The 16,369-nt window shown below is 49.0% G+C and overlaps 1 protein-coding gene across 2 annotated transcripts in view; it reads left to right on the forward strand.

Annotated features, from left to right (window-relative positions):
• The window catches only part of LOC138300753 (nucleolar RNA helicase 2-like), a 338,402-nt gene that overhangs the window by 224,751 nt on the left and 97,282 nt on the right, over positions 1-16,369 (forward strand). For both annotated transcript variants that reach the window (XM_069240509.1, XM_069240510.1), the window contains exon 12: positions 5,207-5,280. In XM_069240509.1, coding sequence (XP_069096610.1) covers positions 5,207-5,280 — 74 coding nt within the window. The remainder of the gene's footprint in view (positions 1-5,206; positions 5,281-16,369) is intronic.

Here is a 16,369-nt window from a genome sequence, read left to right on the forward strand (position 1 = left end):
TCTTCCTCGGTTCTGGGAGCCCCTAAATACTCAAATTAGGGGTGTGTTTAGGTCTGGGAGGGCAGTAGCCAATGGCACCTGGCCCTGAGGGTGGCTACACCCTCTTTGTGCCTCCTCCCTGTGGGGAGGGGGGCACATCCCTAATCCTATTGGGGGAATCCTCCATCTGCAAGATGGAGGATTTCTAAAAGTAAGTCACCTCAGCTCAGGACACCTTAGGGGCTGTCCAGACTGGGGAGTGACTCCTCCTTGTTTTCCTCAATATCTCCTCCAGCCTTGCCGCCAAAAGTGGGGGCAGTGGCCAGAGGGACGGGCATCTCCACTAGTTGCGCTGTAACAAAGGGGGTGAGCCTTTGAGGCTCACCACCAGGTGTTACAGTTCCTGCAGGGGAAGGTGAGAAGCACCTCCACCCAGTACAGGCTTTGTTCCTGGCCACAGAGTGACAAAGGCACTCTCCCCATGGGGCCAGCAACATGTCTCGAGTGTGGCATGCTGCTAAAACCAGTCAGCCCACACTGGAAGTCGGTTAAGGTTTCAGGGGGCACCTCTAAGGTGCCCTCTGGGGTGTATGTTACAATAAAATGTACACTGGCATCAGTGTGCATTTATTGTGCTGAGAAGTTTGATACCAAACTTCCCAGTTTTCAGTGTAGCCATTATGGAACTGTGGAGTTCGTGTTTGACAGACTCCCAGACCATATACTCTTAGGGCTACCCTGCACTTACAATGTCTAAGGTTTTGCTTAGAAACTAGGGGCATAGTGCTCATGCACCTATGCCCTCACCTGTGGTATAGTGCACCCTGCCTTAGGGCTATAAGGCCTGCTAGAGGGGTGACGTATCTATACCATAGGCAGTGTGAGGTTGGCATGGCACTCTGAGGGGAGTGCCATGTTGACTTAGTCATTTTCCCCCCACCAGCACACACAAGCTGGCAAGCAGTGTGTATGTGCTGAGTGAGTGGTCCCCAGGGTGGCATAAGACATGCTGCAGCCCTTAGTGACCTTTCCTGGCATCAGGGCCCTTGGTACCAGGGGTACCAGTTACAAGGGACTTACCTGGGTGTCAGGGTTGTGCCTGTTGTGGAGACAAAGGTACAGTTTAGGGAAAGAACACTGGTGCTGGGGCATGGTTAGCAGGGTCCCAGCAAACTTTCAAATCATAACTTGGCATCAGCAAAGGCAAAAAGTCAGGGGGTAACCATGCCAAGGAGGCATTTCCTTACAGATGTACACTGGGTAAGTGACATTTTCCATATATTGCATCAACATCATCTTTTCTTACTATATATACATGCACATATACATTTCTTCACTCCTTACTTCGCCCTCATGTTGGAAAACAATCTAAGAAAGGGCTCGATGCCCATTTGCACTAACTTGTAACACTCCGAACCCAACACTAGATGGCGGACTTATGCAAAGCATGTGAATCTGCAGCACTGCATACCACGAACAGATGTGCTGTGGGTAAGTGATTTTCAATTTAGGTGAACAGAAGGCTGCCCTTTCATAAGGAGCCCATCAGCACCCAAAGTAGTTTCTTTCAGTTCCAGGGATTACCAGGGCAATGTGTTCTTTTTGAGATTAACATTTTTGCTTTTAGCCAGTGTTTATTTGTGAAGGCTTGGCAGATTCCACAACAATAACTTTGTACACAAATTATATGAAAATAAAACATACTTTGACAAAATCAAAAAGCTGACAACTACCATGAGAACTGTTGTATTTGCCACTGCTTGTTTATTAACATGTTTCCTATAAGCTTGATGTAAGAAGTTTGCTCTTTATATAGTGGACCAAAATGAGGTACACTGTGTAAAGGGTCCATGGAATCACCAGAGGTTTCGGAGACACAAAAGACATCCCAAATGCTCTCTTTTTGAGTAGTGTGGTCAAGCAGTTAGGCATATGGGAGGGTAGTGCTAAGCATATAAGGCACACACTCATGCAGTAAGTGAGAGACACACTCAATAAAGAAATCCGACACCAATTTATTTTTTTAAAAAACATACTTTTATATAAACTTTGATAACAAGATCAACGGAGTCAGGTGAGTACTTTTTCGAGTTGAGAATTTTTTAAGTTTTTAAAAGTAGACAGTGCATTTTTCAGAAAGCTGCAATGCAGTGACGTAGAGGACCAGTCTCCTGAACTTACGGGGGTTTTGGATCAGGGTCGAAGATCACACCAACAGGTCATCTCAGGGAGCTCTGGTGCATCCAGGTGCAGAGGTGTGGGTGCAGAGGTGTGTTATGGCATCGGGTGTCCCAAGTCTATGGGGATCGTCAGCGTTGCAAAGTCACTGCATGGTTGGACTAAGACAGTCCAAGGGAGCCCACTGGGGGGTCGACACTTGAGGTCCTCGGGAAGTGGGAACACAGTCAGTCCACTCCTCATCGGACTGTAGGGCGCAGGGTTGTCTTCTGATGTTGGGTCCAGCTCTAGAGTTCCTCGCGGTTGCATGGGGGTGTCTGCAGAAACAGTCTGCAGACGCTGTTGTAAAGTCCACAATGGGCGAGCACACGGAGAGCTGCTTTTATGGAGGGCCTGGGAACCACGCTGATATTGTTGGCCCACTTCAGCGTGGGCTGGGTGGCTCTAGTGCAGTGGTGATGTGTGGCATCGAGTTTTACAGTCCTGGTCCTCCCAGGGCTTTCTTGAGTGCCTGCGTAGGCAGGGGAGCAGCTCCTGTAGTCCAAGGGAGTTCCTCCTGGCGATTGGTGAAGCACTGGCAGCTCTCCCTGTTTCTTGGAGGCTGCAGAGGCCGGACAGGCCAGGTGCTCCTCCAGGGTCTGGTACAGCAGCCAGGCCGGCTGGGTCGGTGCCAAGAAAGTCATGTTTCTCTGGTTCCGCAAGCTTCTTGTCCAAGCCTTCTTTTGTGTCCAGCAAAGCTCTGAGGATGTGGTATTGGGGGTACCCTAAATACTCCATTTAGGGTGCGCTAAGGAAAGTGAAGGGTTTTATCCAAGGGATTACTTATCCATGGGGTAACTACACCCCCTAGATTACCACTTCTTGTGGGGCGTGGGCATCACCCTGTCCAGAGTTCCTAAATTCCAACACACGCAAGATGGCAGAATTTAATACGTTGTGTCCACTGCAGGCAGGCCACCATAGGGCTGTTTCTAGTCTGAAGGTGTGACACACCTCATGCATAACTAAGTTTCCTGTCTGTCCAGCTGCCAGTTGGGCCCTCTGGCAGGGTGTGTTGGCATCTTCCTCTGAGAAAGGCCAGTTCTGCATGTCAAAGCCAGTGGGCTTCTTTGAAGTTCCTGCCTTGGAATGTAGATCATCTTGTGGGTAACACCCCCGCCCGACAGGCTTTTGTGTCTGACCTCTCGAGAGCAGAGGCTCTCCCCTTGGGAAGTCAGATTCTCGTCTGTTGGTGGTAGGCTGAGCAGAAATGGTCAGTGAGCTCACCAGTAGTTGGGAGGTTTTTGAAGGGGCACCTCAAAGGTGCCCTCTGGGTGCATGTATTAATAAATCCTTCACTGGGATCAGTGAGTGTTAATTCTACATATTTGATACCACAAATCCATAGGTTCAGAGAAGCCATCATGTAGCTGGCGAAGACGTAATGACCAGTGTCCCTTACACGTATTTAAAATGTCTTCCCTGTACACCTACTATGTCTAAGAATCAACAGGCATAGTAGGGGTGTATTTGCTCATGCATATATGCCCTCACTTGTAATATAATGCACCCTGCCTTAGGGACTATTGTAGGGGTGACTTACAGATATTACAAGCAGTATTTTGGAGGACATGACACAAGGGTGTGCCATGTCATGTTTTCAATTTTAAAGGAACCTTGTTACGCAGATTGCAATTGCCTTTGATACCACTGGTATCATTTACTAGGGACTTACAGGGGACTGAAGGGCCTGGACACCAGGTGTCTTGTTTTAGGAAAGGAACACGGGCACAGGGGAACTGGTTAGCAGGATCCCAGTGCACTTCAGTTGAAGTTGCTTCTAAAAACTGGGTAAAAGGTGTGTGGGGAGAGTACTGCAACCATTGTTCTTTTGGTTGCTACTTCTTGTGTAAATATTATTTTGAAAGCAAAGAATCATTAATCTTGCTTAAGGCTCATGCCAGTATTTAATTTTAATCTGAGAGCATTTTAAGAGCATATTTAGCCTCAAATTATTAAACTTTGAAAATGTATGTACACATTTTTATACTGGAACCACTGTCAGTAATGCCAGCTGAGCTCACAGCATTTCCTTACAACACTCACCCTATTCATAGACACGCGGCCCGCCAAAGCCATGCAGATAAAACTGCTGTCCTACCGGGGCCTTACCCTCGTCATATTACAATGTTTCCACTGGGCTGACTGTAATACGATGTTTCCGACAGTCAGCCCGGTTGAAACAGTGCCACAGCAGTAATGAAGCCGAGGCCAGTGCCATTGCACAACAGCAACCTTGGAATGCGCACTGTCTGCAGAGCAGACAGTGTGTGTTCTGAGGGGGCTGGCAGGGGGGGGGGGGGGATGTACTTTCCAGCGCATTGGCATTGCAGGTGGGGCCCCTGTGTCCTCCAGCACTGGCTTTCTGCCAGCCTTTCCATGGCTGGTGGAAAGTGGATCCGTGATGAACACGGCATGGGCACTGCTGTAGCTGACCACACCTCCGACTGCCGCCACTCCATCGTGAGCCGTGATTACTGCGGTGGTGGCGGTCTGACTGCCAGGGTTGTGATCTGGCAGTCGGACCGCCAGGAGTGTGGCGTTCTGACTGTCACTGTAAGTTTGGTGGTCGTAAGACCTCCACACTCGTAATGATTTATAAATGCTAAGGGATTAATAAATACACTTTCTAACTGCATAAATGTATGGATACAAACCTTACCTGTACTCCTGACACCGATTCTTAATGTATTACTTTGAACTGGCAGCCAATGGTTTTGTGCTAAAGGGGCTGAAGCCTACTTGTCCAAAAGACAAAAACATGAAAAAACATGACGTCCTTCAAACAATATGTCCAGTGTTTTGGGCCAGTCATTCCACACCCCTGGTTTGAAACATTTTAAAACTGGGGGAAAAAGTGTCCTCTGTATTCTTTACACTAGTAATTATTCTTAGATGTATTTTGAAAAACGGAAATATTTTGTTCTCTTCAGTAGTGCATTTTAGGTGCTGTACATCATGTTAATATTTCAATTTTTCCATTTTAATTTGTTACCCTTTTCAATTACAGGGTTTGACATTTAAACGTGTAGGTGTCCCTTCTGCAGCTGATATAATAAAAGCTTCAAGCAAAGATGCTATCAGGTATGGTAATTTTACCTCCTCTGCACAGTAATTCCTCTCATTTGGTGTCCCAGCAGTTGCTCATCTTCTTTGACTGTGAACGTGTGCCTTTTATAGAGTCTTGAATTACACATGAACTGACAGCTATCAAGTAGGAGGCCACTTACAGTATAATATGTAATACAAGTAACATTGAGCACTTTTCCAGATTTGACAGATTTAATTGGCAAAGCTACTAGACAGGACATCAAATAAATCACAATTGTATCCTCCAATAACACAAAAGGAGGAAGATAGGGAATGCCTGGCCAACATAACTGTATTTGCTCAGTTTCTCCAATGGTGTCTGACCGGATGTAGAAAAAGAGCAGAATATGATATTGTGCCTGAATGGGAATAGTGGTGTGTGCCTCAAAGAGCAACTGCTGTCTACCCCAAACTTATGATGTATAATTCCAACTGCAGATTCCTCACCTTGTGAATTCCCCCGGGTGCCAAGGTGGATCTGGTAAGTTTTCTCAGCAATTGCCTTGTGCATCGGCAGGTGGCATCGGGGGCTCACCATCTGATCCCTCCTACCATGGATATGAAGTTGGGGCTCCTACATAATGGCCACTTGACCACACTGTCTTCAGTTCCTGTAGGAAGTTGGCTCTGTATGCACTATTTCAAAGTAAGGAATAGTATGCACAGAGTCCAAGGGTTCCCCTTAGAGGTAAGATAGTGGCAAAAAGAGATAATACTAATGCTCTATTTTGTGGTAGTGTGGTCGAGCAGTAGGCTTATCCAAGGAGTAGTGTTAAGCATTTGTTGTACATACACATAGACAATAAATGAGGTACACACACTCAGAGACAAATCCAGCCAATAGGTTTTGTTATAGAAAAATATCTTTTCTTAGTTTATTTTAAGAACCACAGGTTCAAATTCTACATGTAATATCTCATTCGAAAGGTATTGCAGGTAAGTACTTTAGGAACTTCAAATCATCAAAATTGCATGTATACTTTTCAAGTTATTCACAAATAGCTGTTTTAAAAGTGGACACTTAGTGCAATTTTCACAGTTCCTAGGGGAGGTAAGTATTTGTTAGGTTAACCAGGTAAGTAAGACACTTACAGGGCTTAGTTCTTGGTCCAAGGTAGCCCACCGTTGGGGGTTCAGAGCAACCCCAAAGTCACCACACCAGCAGCTCAGGGCCGGTCAGGTGCAGAGTTCAAAGTGGTGCCCAAAACGCATAGGCTAGAATGGAGAGAAGGGGGTGCCCCGGTTCCGGTCTGCTTGCAGGTAAGTACCCGCGTCTTCGGAGGGCAGACCAGGGGGGTTTTGTAGGGCACCGGGGGGGACACAAGCCCACACAGAAATTTCACCCTCAGCGGCGCGGGGGCGGCCGGGTGCAGTGTAGAAACAAGCGTCGGGTTCGCAATGTTAGTCTATGAGAGATCTCGGGATCTCTTCAGCGCTGCAGGCAGGCAAGGGGGGGGTTCCTCGGGGAAACCTCCACTTGGGCAAGGGAGAGGGACTCCTGGGGGTCACTTCTCCAGTGAAAGTTCGGTCCTTCCGGTCCTGGGGGCTGCGGGTGCAGGGTCTCTCCCAGGTGTCGGGACTTAGGATTCAAAGAGTCGCGGTCAGGGGAAGCCTCGGGATTCCCTCTGCAGGCGGCGCTGTGGGGGCTCAGGGGGGACAGGTTTTTGTACTCACAGTCTTAGAGTAGTCCTGGGGTCCCTCCTGAGGTGTTGGATCTCCACCAGCCGAGTCGGGGTCGCCGGGTGCAGTGTTGCAAGTCTCACGCTTCTTGCGGGGAGCTTGCAGGGTTCTTTAAAGCTGCTGGAAACAAAGTTGCAGCTTTTCTTGGAGCAGGTCCGCTGTCCTCAGGAGTTTCTTGTCTTTTCGAAGCAGGGGCAGTCCTCAGAGGATGTCGAGGTCGCTGGTCCCTTTGGAAGGCGTCGCTGGAGCAGGATCTTTGGAAGGCAGGAGACAGGCCGGTGAGTTTCTGGAGCCAAGGCAGTTGTCGTCTTCTGGTCTTCCTCTGCAGGGGTTTCAGCTAGGCAGTCCTTCTTCTTGTAGTTGCAGGAATCTAATTTTCTAGGGTTCAGGGTAGCCCTTAAATACTAAATTTAAGGGCGTGTTTAGGTCTGGGGGGTTAGTAGCCAATGGCTACTAGCCCTGAGGGTGGGTACACCCTCTTTGTGCCTCCTCCCAAGGGGAGGGGGTCACAATCCTAACCCTATTGGGGGAATCCTCCATCTGCAAGATGGAGGATTTCTAAAAGTTAGAGTCACCTCAGCTCAGGACACCTTAGGGGCTGTCCTGACTGGCCAGTGACTCCTCCTTGTTGCTTTCTTTGTTCCCTCCAGCCTTGCCGCCAAAAGTGGGGGCCGTGGCCGGAGGGGGCGGGCAACTTCACTAAGCTGGAGTGCCCTGCTGGGCTGTGACAAAGGGGTGAGCCTTTGAGGCTCACCGCCAGGTGTTACAGCTCCTGCCTGGGGGAGGTGTTAGCATCTCCACCCAGTGCAGGCTTTGTTACTGGCCTCAGAGTGACAAAGGCACTCTCCCCATGGGGCCAGCAACATGTCTCTAGTGTGGCAGGCTGCTGGAACTAGTCAGCCTACACAGACAGTCGGTTAAGTTTCAGGGGGCACCTCTAAGGTGCCCTCTGTGGTGTATTTTACAATAACATGTACACTGGCATCAGTGTGCATTTATTGTGCTGAGAAGTTTGATACCAAACTTCCCAGTTTTCAGTGTAGCCATTATGGTGCTGTGGAGTTCGTGTTTGACAGACTCCCAGACCATATACTCTTATGGCTACCCTGCACTTACAATGTCTAAGGTTTTGTTTAGACACTGTAGGGGTACCATGCTCATGCACTGGTACCCTCACCTATGGTATAGTGCACCCTGCCTTAGGGCTGTAAGGCCTGCTAGAGGGGTGGCTTACCTATACTGCATAGGCAGTGAGAGGCTGGCATGGCACCCTGAGGGGAGTGCCATGTCGACTTACTCGTTTTGTCCTCACTAGCACACACAAGCTGGCAAGCAGTGTGTCTGTGCTGAGTGAGAGGTCTCCAGGGTGGCATAAGACATGCTGCAGCCCTTAGAGACCTTCCTTGGCATCAGGGCCCTTGGTACTAGAAGTACCAGTTACAAGAGACTTATCTGGATGCCAGGGTCTGCCAATTGTGGATACAAAAGTACAGGTTAGGGAAAGAACACTGGTGCTGGGGCCTGGTTAGCAGGCCTCAGCACACTTTCAATTGTAAACATAGCATCAGCAAAGGCAAAAAGTCAGGGGGCAACCATGCCAAGGAGGCATTTCCTTACAGTTCCCTTTTCTGCACCTCCCAACAGGGACCAGAAGCTCGCCCCCTTAAATCCTGTTGAACCTGAAATTTTTATCTTCAAACCTCTTTTAGTGAGAAAGAGACTTGTGCCCTCCTGAAATGATAGCATTTAAACGTAGTTAAGATGGCCACAAACCAATGTCTGGTGGCGGAGGGAGTTGGCTGTGTATGCACTATTTCAAAGTAAGGAATAGTATGCACAGAGTCCAAGGGTTCCCCTTAGAGGTAAGATAGTGGCAAAAAGAGATAATACTAAATGCTCTATTTTGTGGTAGTGTGGTCGAGCAGTAGGCTTATCAAAGGAGTAGTGTTAAGCATTTGTTGTACACACACAGGCAATAAATGAGGAACACACACTCAGAGACAATTCCAGGCCAATAGGTTTTTGTATAGAAAAATATATTTTCTTAGTTTTTTTTTAAGAACCACAGGTTCAAATTTTACATGTAATACTTCAAATGAAAGCTATTTCAGGTAAGTACTTTAGGAACTTTGAATAATCACAATAGCATATATACTTTTCAAATAAATCACACATAGCTATTTTAAAACTAGACACAGTGCAATTTTCAACAGTTCCTGGGGGAGGTAAGTATTTGTTAGTTTTTGTAGGTAAGTAAACCACCTACGGGGTTCAGGTTTGGGTCCAAAGTAGCCCACTGTTGGGGGTTCAGAGCAACCCCAAAGTTACCACACCAGCAGCTCAGGACCGGTCAGGTGCAGAGTTCAAAGTGGTGCCCAAAACACATAGGCTTCAATGGAGAAGGGGGTGCCCTGGTTCCAGTCTGCCAGCAGGTAAGTATCCGTGTCTTCGGAGGGCAGACCAGGGGGATTTTGTAGGGCACCGGGGGGGGGACACAAGTTAGCACAGAAAGTACAGTGTAAGGAAATGCCTCCTTGGCATGGTTGCCCCCTGACTTTTTGCCTTTGCTGATGCTATGTTTACAATTGAAAGTGTGCTGAGGCCTGCTAACCAGGCCCCAGCACCAGTGTTCTTTCCCTAACCTGTACTTTTGTATCCACAATTGGCACACCCTGGCATCCAGCATAAGTCCCTTGTAACTGGTACCTCTGGTACCAAGGGCCCTGATGCCAGGGAAGGTCTCTAAGGGCTGCAGCATGTATTATGCCACCCTAGAGACCCCTCACTCAGCACAGACCCACTGCTTACCAGCTTGTGTGTGCTAGTGAGAACAAAATGAGTAAGTCGACATGGCACTCCCCTCAGGGTGCCATGCCAGCCTCTCACTGCCTATGCAGTATAGGTAAGACACCCCTCTAGCAGGCCTTACAGCCCTAAGGCAGGGTGCACTATACCATAGGTGAGGGTACCAGTGCGTGAGCACTGTGCCCCTACAGTGTCTAAGCAAAACCTTAGACATTGTAAGTGCAGGGTAGCCATAAGAGTATATGGTCTGGGAGTCTGTTTTACACGAACTCCACAGCACCATAATGGCTACACTGAAAACTGGGAAGTTTGGTATCAAACTTCTCATCACAATAAATGCACACTGATGCCAGTGTACATTTTATTGTAAAATACACCCCAGAGGGCACCTTAGAGGTGCCCCCTGAAACTTAACCGACTATCTGTGTAGGCTGACTAGTTCCAGCAGCCTGCCACACTAGAGACATGTTGCTGGCCCCATGGGGAGAGTGCCTTTGTCACTCTGAGGCCAGTAACAAAGCCTGCACTGGGTGGAGATGCTAACACCTCCCCCAGGCAGGAGCTGTAACACCTGGCGGTGAGCCTCAAAGGCTCACCCCTTTGTCACAGCACCGCAGGACACTCCAGCTAGTGGAGTTGCCCGCCCCCTCCGGCCCCGGCCCCCACTTTTGGCGGCAAGGCCGGAGAAAATAATGAGAATAACAAGGAGGAGTCACTGGCCAGTCAGGACAGCCCCTAAGGTGTCCTGAGCTGAGGTGACTCTAACTTTGAGAAATCCTCCATCTTGCAGATGGAGGATTCCCCCAATAGGGTTAGGATTGTGACCCCCTCCCCTTGGGAGGAGGCACAAAGAGGGTGTACCCACCCTCAGGGCTAGTAGCCATTGGCTACTAACCCCCCAGACCTAAACACGCCCTTAAATTTAGTATTTAAGGGCTACCCTGAACCCTAGAAAAGTAGATTCCTGCAACAACAAGAAGAAGCACTGCCCAGCTGAAAACCCCTGCAGAGGAAGACCAGAAGACAACAACTGCCTTGGCTCCAGAAACTCACCGGCCTGTCTCCTGCCTTCCAAAGAACTCTGCTCCAGCGACGCCTTCCAAAGGGACCAGCGACCTCTGAATCCTCTGAGGACTGCCCTGCTTCGACGACGACAAGAAACTCCCGAGGACAGCGGACCTGCTCCAAAAAGACTGCAACTTTGTTTCCAGAAGCAGCCTTAAAGAACCCTGCAACTCCCCGCAAGAAGCGTGAGACTTGCAACACTGCACCCGGCGACCCCGACTCGGCTGGTGGAGAACCAACACCTCAGGGAGGACCCCCGGACTACTCTCTGACTGTGAGTACCAAAACCTGTCCCCCCTGAGCCCCCACAGCGCCGCCTGCAGAGGGAATCCCGAGGCTTCCCCTGACCGCGACTCTCTGAAACCTAAGTCCCGACGCCTGGAAAAGACCCTGCACCCGCAGCCCCCAGGACCTGAAGGACCGGACTTTCACTGGAGAAGTGACCCCCAGGAGTCCCTCTCCCTTGCCCAAGTGGAGGTTTCCCCGAGGAAGCCCCCCCCTTGCCTGCCTGCAGCGCTGAAGAGATCCGTTGATCTCTCATAGACTAACATTGCGAACCCGACGCTTGTTTCTACACTGCACCCGGCCGCCCCCGCGCTGCTGAGGGTGAAATTTCTGTGTGGGCTTGTGTCCCCCCCGGTGCCCTACAAAACCCCCCTGGTCTGCCCTCCGAAGACACGGGTACTTACCTGCAAGCAGACCGGAACCGGGGCACCCCCTTCTCTCCATTCTAGCCTATGCGTTTTGGGCACCACTTTGAACTCTGCACCTGACCGGCCCTGAGCTGCTGGTGCGGTAACTTTGGGGTTGCTCTGAACCCCCAACGGTGGGCTACCTTGGACCAAGAACTGAACCCTGTAAGTGTCTTACTTACCTGGTAAAACTAACAAAAACTTACCTCCCCCAGGAACTGTGAAAATTGCACTAAGTGTCCACTTTTGAAATAGCTATTTGTCAATAACTTGAAAAGTATACATGCAATTGAAATGATTCAAAGTTCCTAATGTACTTACCTGCAATACCTTTCAAACAAGATAGTACATGTTAAATTTGAACCTGTGGTTCTTAAAATAAACTAAGAAAATATATTTTTCTATAACAAAACCTATTGGCTGGATTTGTCTCTGAGTGTGTGTACCTCATTTATTGTCTATGTGTATGTACAACAAATGCTTAACACTACTCCTTGGATAAGCCTACTGCTCGACCACACTACCACAAAATAGAGCATTAGTATTATCTATTTTTACCACTATTTTACCTCTAAGGGGAACCCTTGGACTCTGTGCATGCTATTCCTTACTTTGAAATAGCACATACAGAGCCAACTTCCTACATTGGTGGATCAGCGGTGGGGTACAAGACTTTGCATTTGCTGGACTACTCAGCCAATACCTGATCACACGACAAATTCCAAAATTGTCATTAGAAATTGATTTTGGCAATTTGAAAAGTTTTCTAAATTCTTAAAAGTCCTGCTAGGGCCTTGTGTTAGATCCTGTTTAGCATTTCTTTTAGAGTTTAAAAGTTTGTAAAAGTTTGAATTAGAACCTAGAACTAGTTGTAGATTCTTAAAAAGTACTTGTAGGAAGTTGGCTCTGTATGTGCTATTTCAAAGTAAGGAATAGCATGCACAGAGTCCAAGGGTTCCCCTTAGAGGTAAAATAGTGGTAAAAAGAGATAATACTAATGCTCTATTTTGTGGTAGTGTGGTCGAGCAGTAGGCTTATCCAAGGAGTAGTGTTAAGCATTTGTTGTACATACACATAGACAATAAATGAGGTACACACACTCAGAGACAAATCCAGCCAATAGGTTTTTATATAGAAAAATATATTTTCTTAGTTTATTTTAAGAACCACAGGTTCAAATTCTACATGTAATATCTCATTCGAAAGGTATTGCAGGTAAGTACTTTAGGAACTTCAAATCATCAAAATTGCATGTATACTTTTCAAGTTATTGACAAATAGCTGTTTCAAAAGTGGACACTTAGTGCAATTTTCACAGTTCCTAGGGGAGGTAAGTATTTGTTAGGTTAACCAGGTAAGTAAGACACTTACAGGGCTTAGTTCTTGGTCCAAGGTAGCCCACCGTTGGGGGTTCAGAGCAACCCAAAAGTCACCACACCAGCAGCTCAGGGCCGGTCAGGTGCAGAGTTCAAAGTGGTGCCCAAAACACATAGGCTAGAATGGATAGAAGGGGGTGCCCCGGTTCCGGTCTGCTTGCAGGTAAGTACCCGCGTCTTCGGAGGGCAGACCAGGGGGGTTTTGTAGGGCACCGGGGGGGACACAAGTCCACACAGAAATTTCACCCTCAGCAGCGCGGGGGCGGCCGGGTGCAGTGTAGAAACAGGCGTCGGGTTCGCAATGTTAGTCTATGAGAGATCTCGGGATCTCTTCAGCGCTGCAGGCAGGCAAGGGGGGGATTCCTCGGGGAAACCTCCACTTGGGCAAGGGAGAGGGACTCCTGGGGGTCACTTCTCCAGTGAAAGTCCGGTCCTTCAGGTCCTGGGGGCTGCGGGTGCAGGGTCTCTCCCAGGCGTCGGGACTTTAGGTTCAAAGAGTCGCGGTCAGGGGAAGCCTCGGGATTCCCTCTGCAGGCGGCGCTGTGGGGGCTCAGGGGGGACAGGTTTTGGTACTCACAGTATCAGAGTAGTCCGGGGGTCCCTCCTGAGGTGTTGGATCGCCACCAGCCGAGTCGGGGTCGCCGGGTGCAGTGTTGCAAGTCTCACGCTTCTTGCGGGGAGCTTGCAGGGTTCTTTAAAGCTGCTGGAAACAAAGTTGCAGCTTTTCTTGGAGCAGGTCCGCTGTCCTCGGGAGTTTCTTGTCTTTTCGAAGCAGGGGCAGTCCTCAGAGGAGGTCGTGGTCGCTGGTCCCTTTGGAAGGCGTCGCTGGAGCAGGATCTTTGGAAGGCAGGAGACAGGCCGGTGAGTTTCTGGAGCCAAGGCAGTTGTCGTCTTCTGGTCTTCCGCTGCAGGGGTTTTCAGCTGGGCAGTCCTTCTTCTTGTAGTTGCAGGAATCTAATTTTCTAGGGTTCAGGGTAGCCCTTAAATACTAAATTTAAGGGCGTGTTTAGGTCTGGGGGGTTAGTAGCCAATGGCTACTAGCCCTGAGGGTGGGTACACCCTCTTTGTGCCTCCTCCCAAGGGGAGGGGGTCACAATCCTAACCCTATTGGGGGAATCCTCCATCTGCAAGATGGAGGATTTCTAAAAGTTAGAGTCACCTCAGCTCAGGACACCTTAGGGGCTGTCCTGACTGGCCAGTGACTCCTCCTTGTTATTCTCATTATTTTCTCCGGCCTTGCCGCCAAAAGTGGGGCCTGGCCGGAGGGGGCGGGCAACTCCACTAGCTGGAGTGTCCTGTTGGGTTGGCACAAAGGAGGTGAGCCTTTGAGGCTCACCACCAGGTGTGACAATTCCTGCCTGGGGGAGGTGTTAGCATCTCCCCCCAGTGCAGGCTTTGTTACTGGCCTCAGAGTGACAAAGGCACTCTCCCCATGGGGCCAGCAACATGTCTCGGTTTGTGGCAGGCTGCTAAAACTAGTCAGCCTACACAGATAGTCGGTTAAGTTTCAGGGGGCACCTCTAAGGTGCCCTCTGGGGTGTATTTTACAATAAAATGTACACTGGCATCAGTGTGCATTTATTGTGCTGAGAAGTTTGATACCAAACTTCCCAGTTTTCAGTGTAGCCATTATGGTGCTGTGGAGTTCGTGTTTGACAGACTTCCAGACCATATACTCTTATGGCTACCCTGCACTTACAATGTCTAAGGTTTTGTTTAGACACTGTAGGGGTACCATGCTCATGCACTGGTACCCTCACCTATGGTATAGTGCACCCTGCCTTAGGGCTGTAAGGCCTGCTAGAGGGGTGTCTTACCTATACTGCATAGGCAGTGAGAGGCTGGCATGGCACCCTGAGGGGAGTGCCATGTCGACTTACTCATTTTGTTCTCACCAGCACACACAGGCTTGTAAGCAGTGTGCCTGTGCTGAGTGAGGGGTCTCTAGGGTGGCATAAGACATGCTGCAGCCCTTAGAGACCTTCCTTGGCATCAGGGCCCTTGGTACTAGAAGTACCAGTTACAAGGGACTTATCTGGATGCCAGGGTCTGCCAATTGTGGATACAAAAGTACAGGTTAGGGAAAGAACACTGGTGCTGGGGCCTGGTTAGCAGGCCTCAGCACACTTTCAATTGTAAACATAGCATCAGCAAAGGCAAAAAGTCAGGGGGCAACCATGCCAAGGAGGCATTTCCTTACACAACCCCCCCCCAAACGAAAGAGGATGAGACTAACCTTTCCCAAGAGAGTCTTCATTTTCTAAGTGGAAGAACCTGGAAAGGCCATCTGCATTGGCATGGGCAGTCCCAGGTCTGTGTTCCACTATAAAGTCCATTCCCTGTAGGGAGATGGACCACCTCAACAGTTTAGGATTTTCACCTTTCATTTGCATCAGCCATTTGAGAGGTCTGTGGTCAGTTTGAACTAGGAAGTGAGTCCCAAAGAGGTATGGTCTCAGCTTCTTCAGGGAGCAAACCACAGCAAAGGCCTCCCTCTCAATGGCACTCCAACGCTGCTCCCTGGGGAGTAACCTCCTGCTAATGAAAGCAACAGGCTGGTCAAGGCCATCATCATTTGTTTGGGACAAAACTGCCCCTATCCCATGTTCAGAGGCATCAGTCTGCACAATGAACTGCTTAGAATAATCTGGAGCTTTGAGAACTGGTGCTGAGCACATTGCCTGTTTCAGGGTGTCAAAGGCCTGTTGGCATTCCACAGTCCAGTTCACTTTCTTGGGCATTTTCTTGGAGGTGAGTTCAGTGAGGGCTGTCACAATGGATCCATATCCCTTCACAAACCTCCTGTAATACCCAGTCAAGCCAAGGAATGCCCTGACTTGAGTCTGGGTTTTTGGAGCTACCCAGTCCAGAATAGTCTGGATCTTGGGTTGGAGTGGCTGAACTTGGCCTCCACCTACAAGGTGTCCCAAGTAAACCACAGTTCCCTGCCCTATCTGGCATTTGGATGCCTTGATAGAGAGGCCTGCAGATTGCAGAGCCTTCAAAACCTTCCTCAGGTGGACCAGTTGATCCTGCCAGGTGGAGCTAAAGACAGCAATATCATCAAGATAAGCTGTGCTAAAGGACTCCAAGCCAGCAAGGACTTGATTCACCAACCTTTGGAAGGTGGCAGGGGCATTCTTTAAACCAAAGGGCATAACAGTAAACTGGTAATGCCCATCAGGTGTGGAGAATGCTGTTTTCTCTTTGGCTCCAGGTGCCATTTTTATTTGCCAGTACCCTGCTGTCAAGTCAAAGGTACTTAGGAATTTGGCAGCACCTAATTTGTCTATGAGCTCATCAGCTCTTGGAATTGGATGGGCATCTGTCTTGGTGACAGAATTGAGCCCTCTGTAGTCCACACAAAACCTCATCTCTTTCTTTCCATCTTTGGTGTGAGGTTTGGGGACTAGGACCACTGGGCTAGCCCAGGGGCTGTCAGAGCGCTCAATTACTCCCAATTCC

Source organism: Pleurodeles waltl, chromosome 6 (genome assembly GCF_031143425.1).
Source record: "Pleurodeles waltl isolate 20211129_DDA chromosome 6, aPleWal1.hap1.20221129, whole genome shotgun sequence".
NCBI lineage: Eukaryota > Metazoa > Chordata > Amphibia > Caudata > Salamandridae > Pleurodeles > Pleurodeles waltl.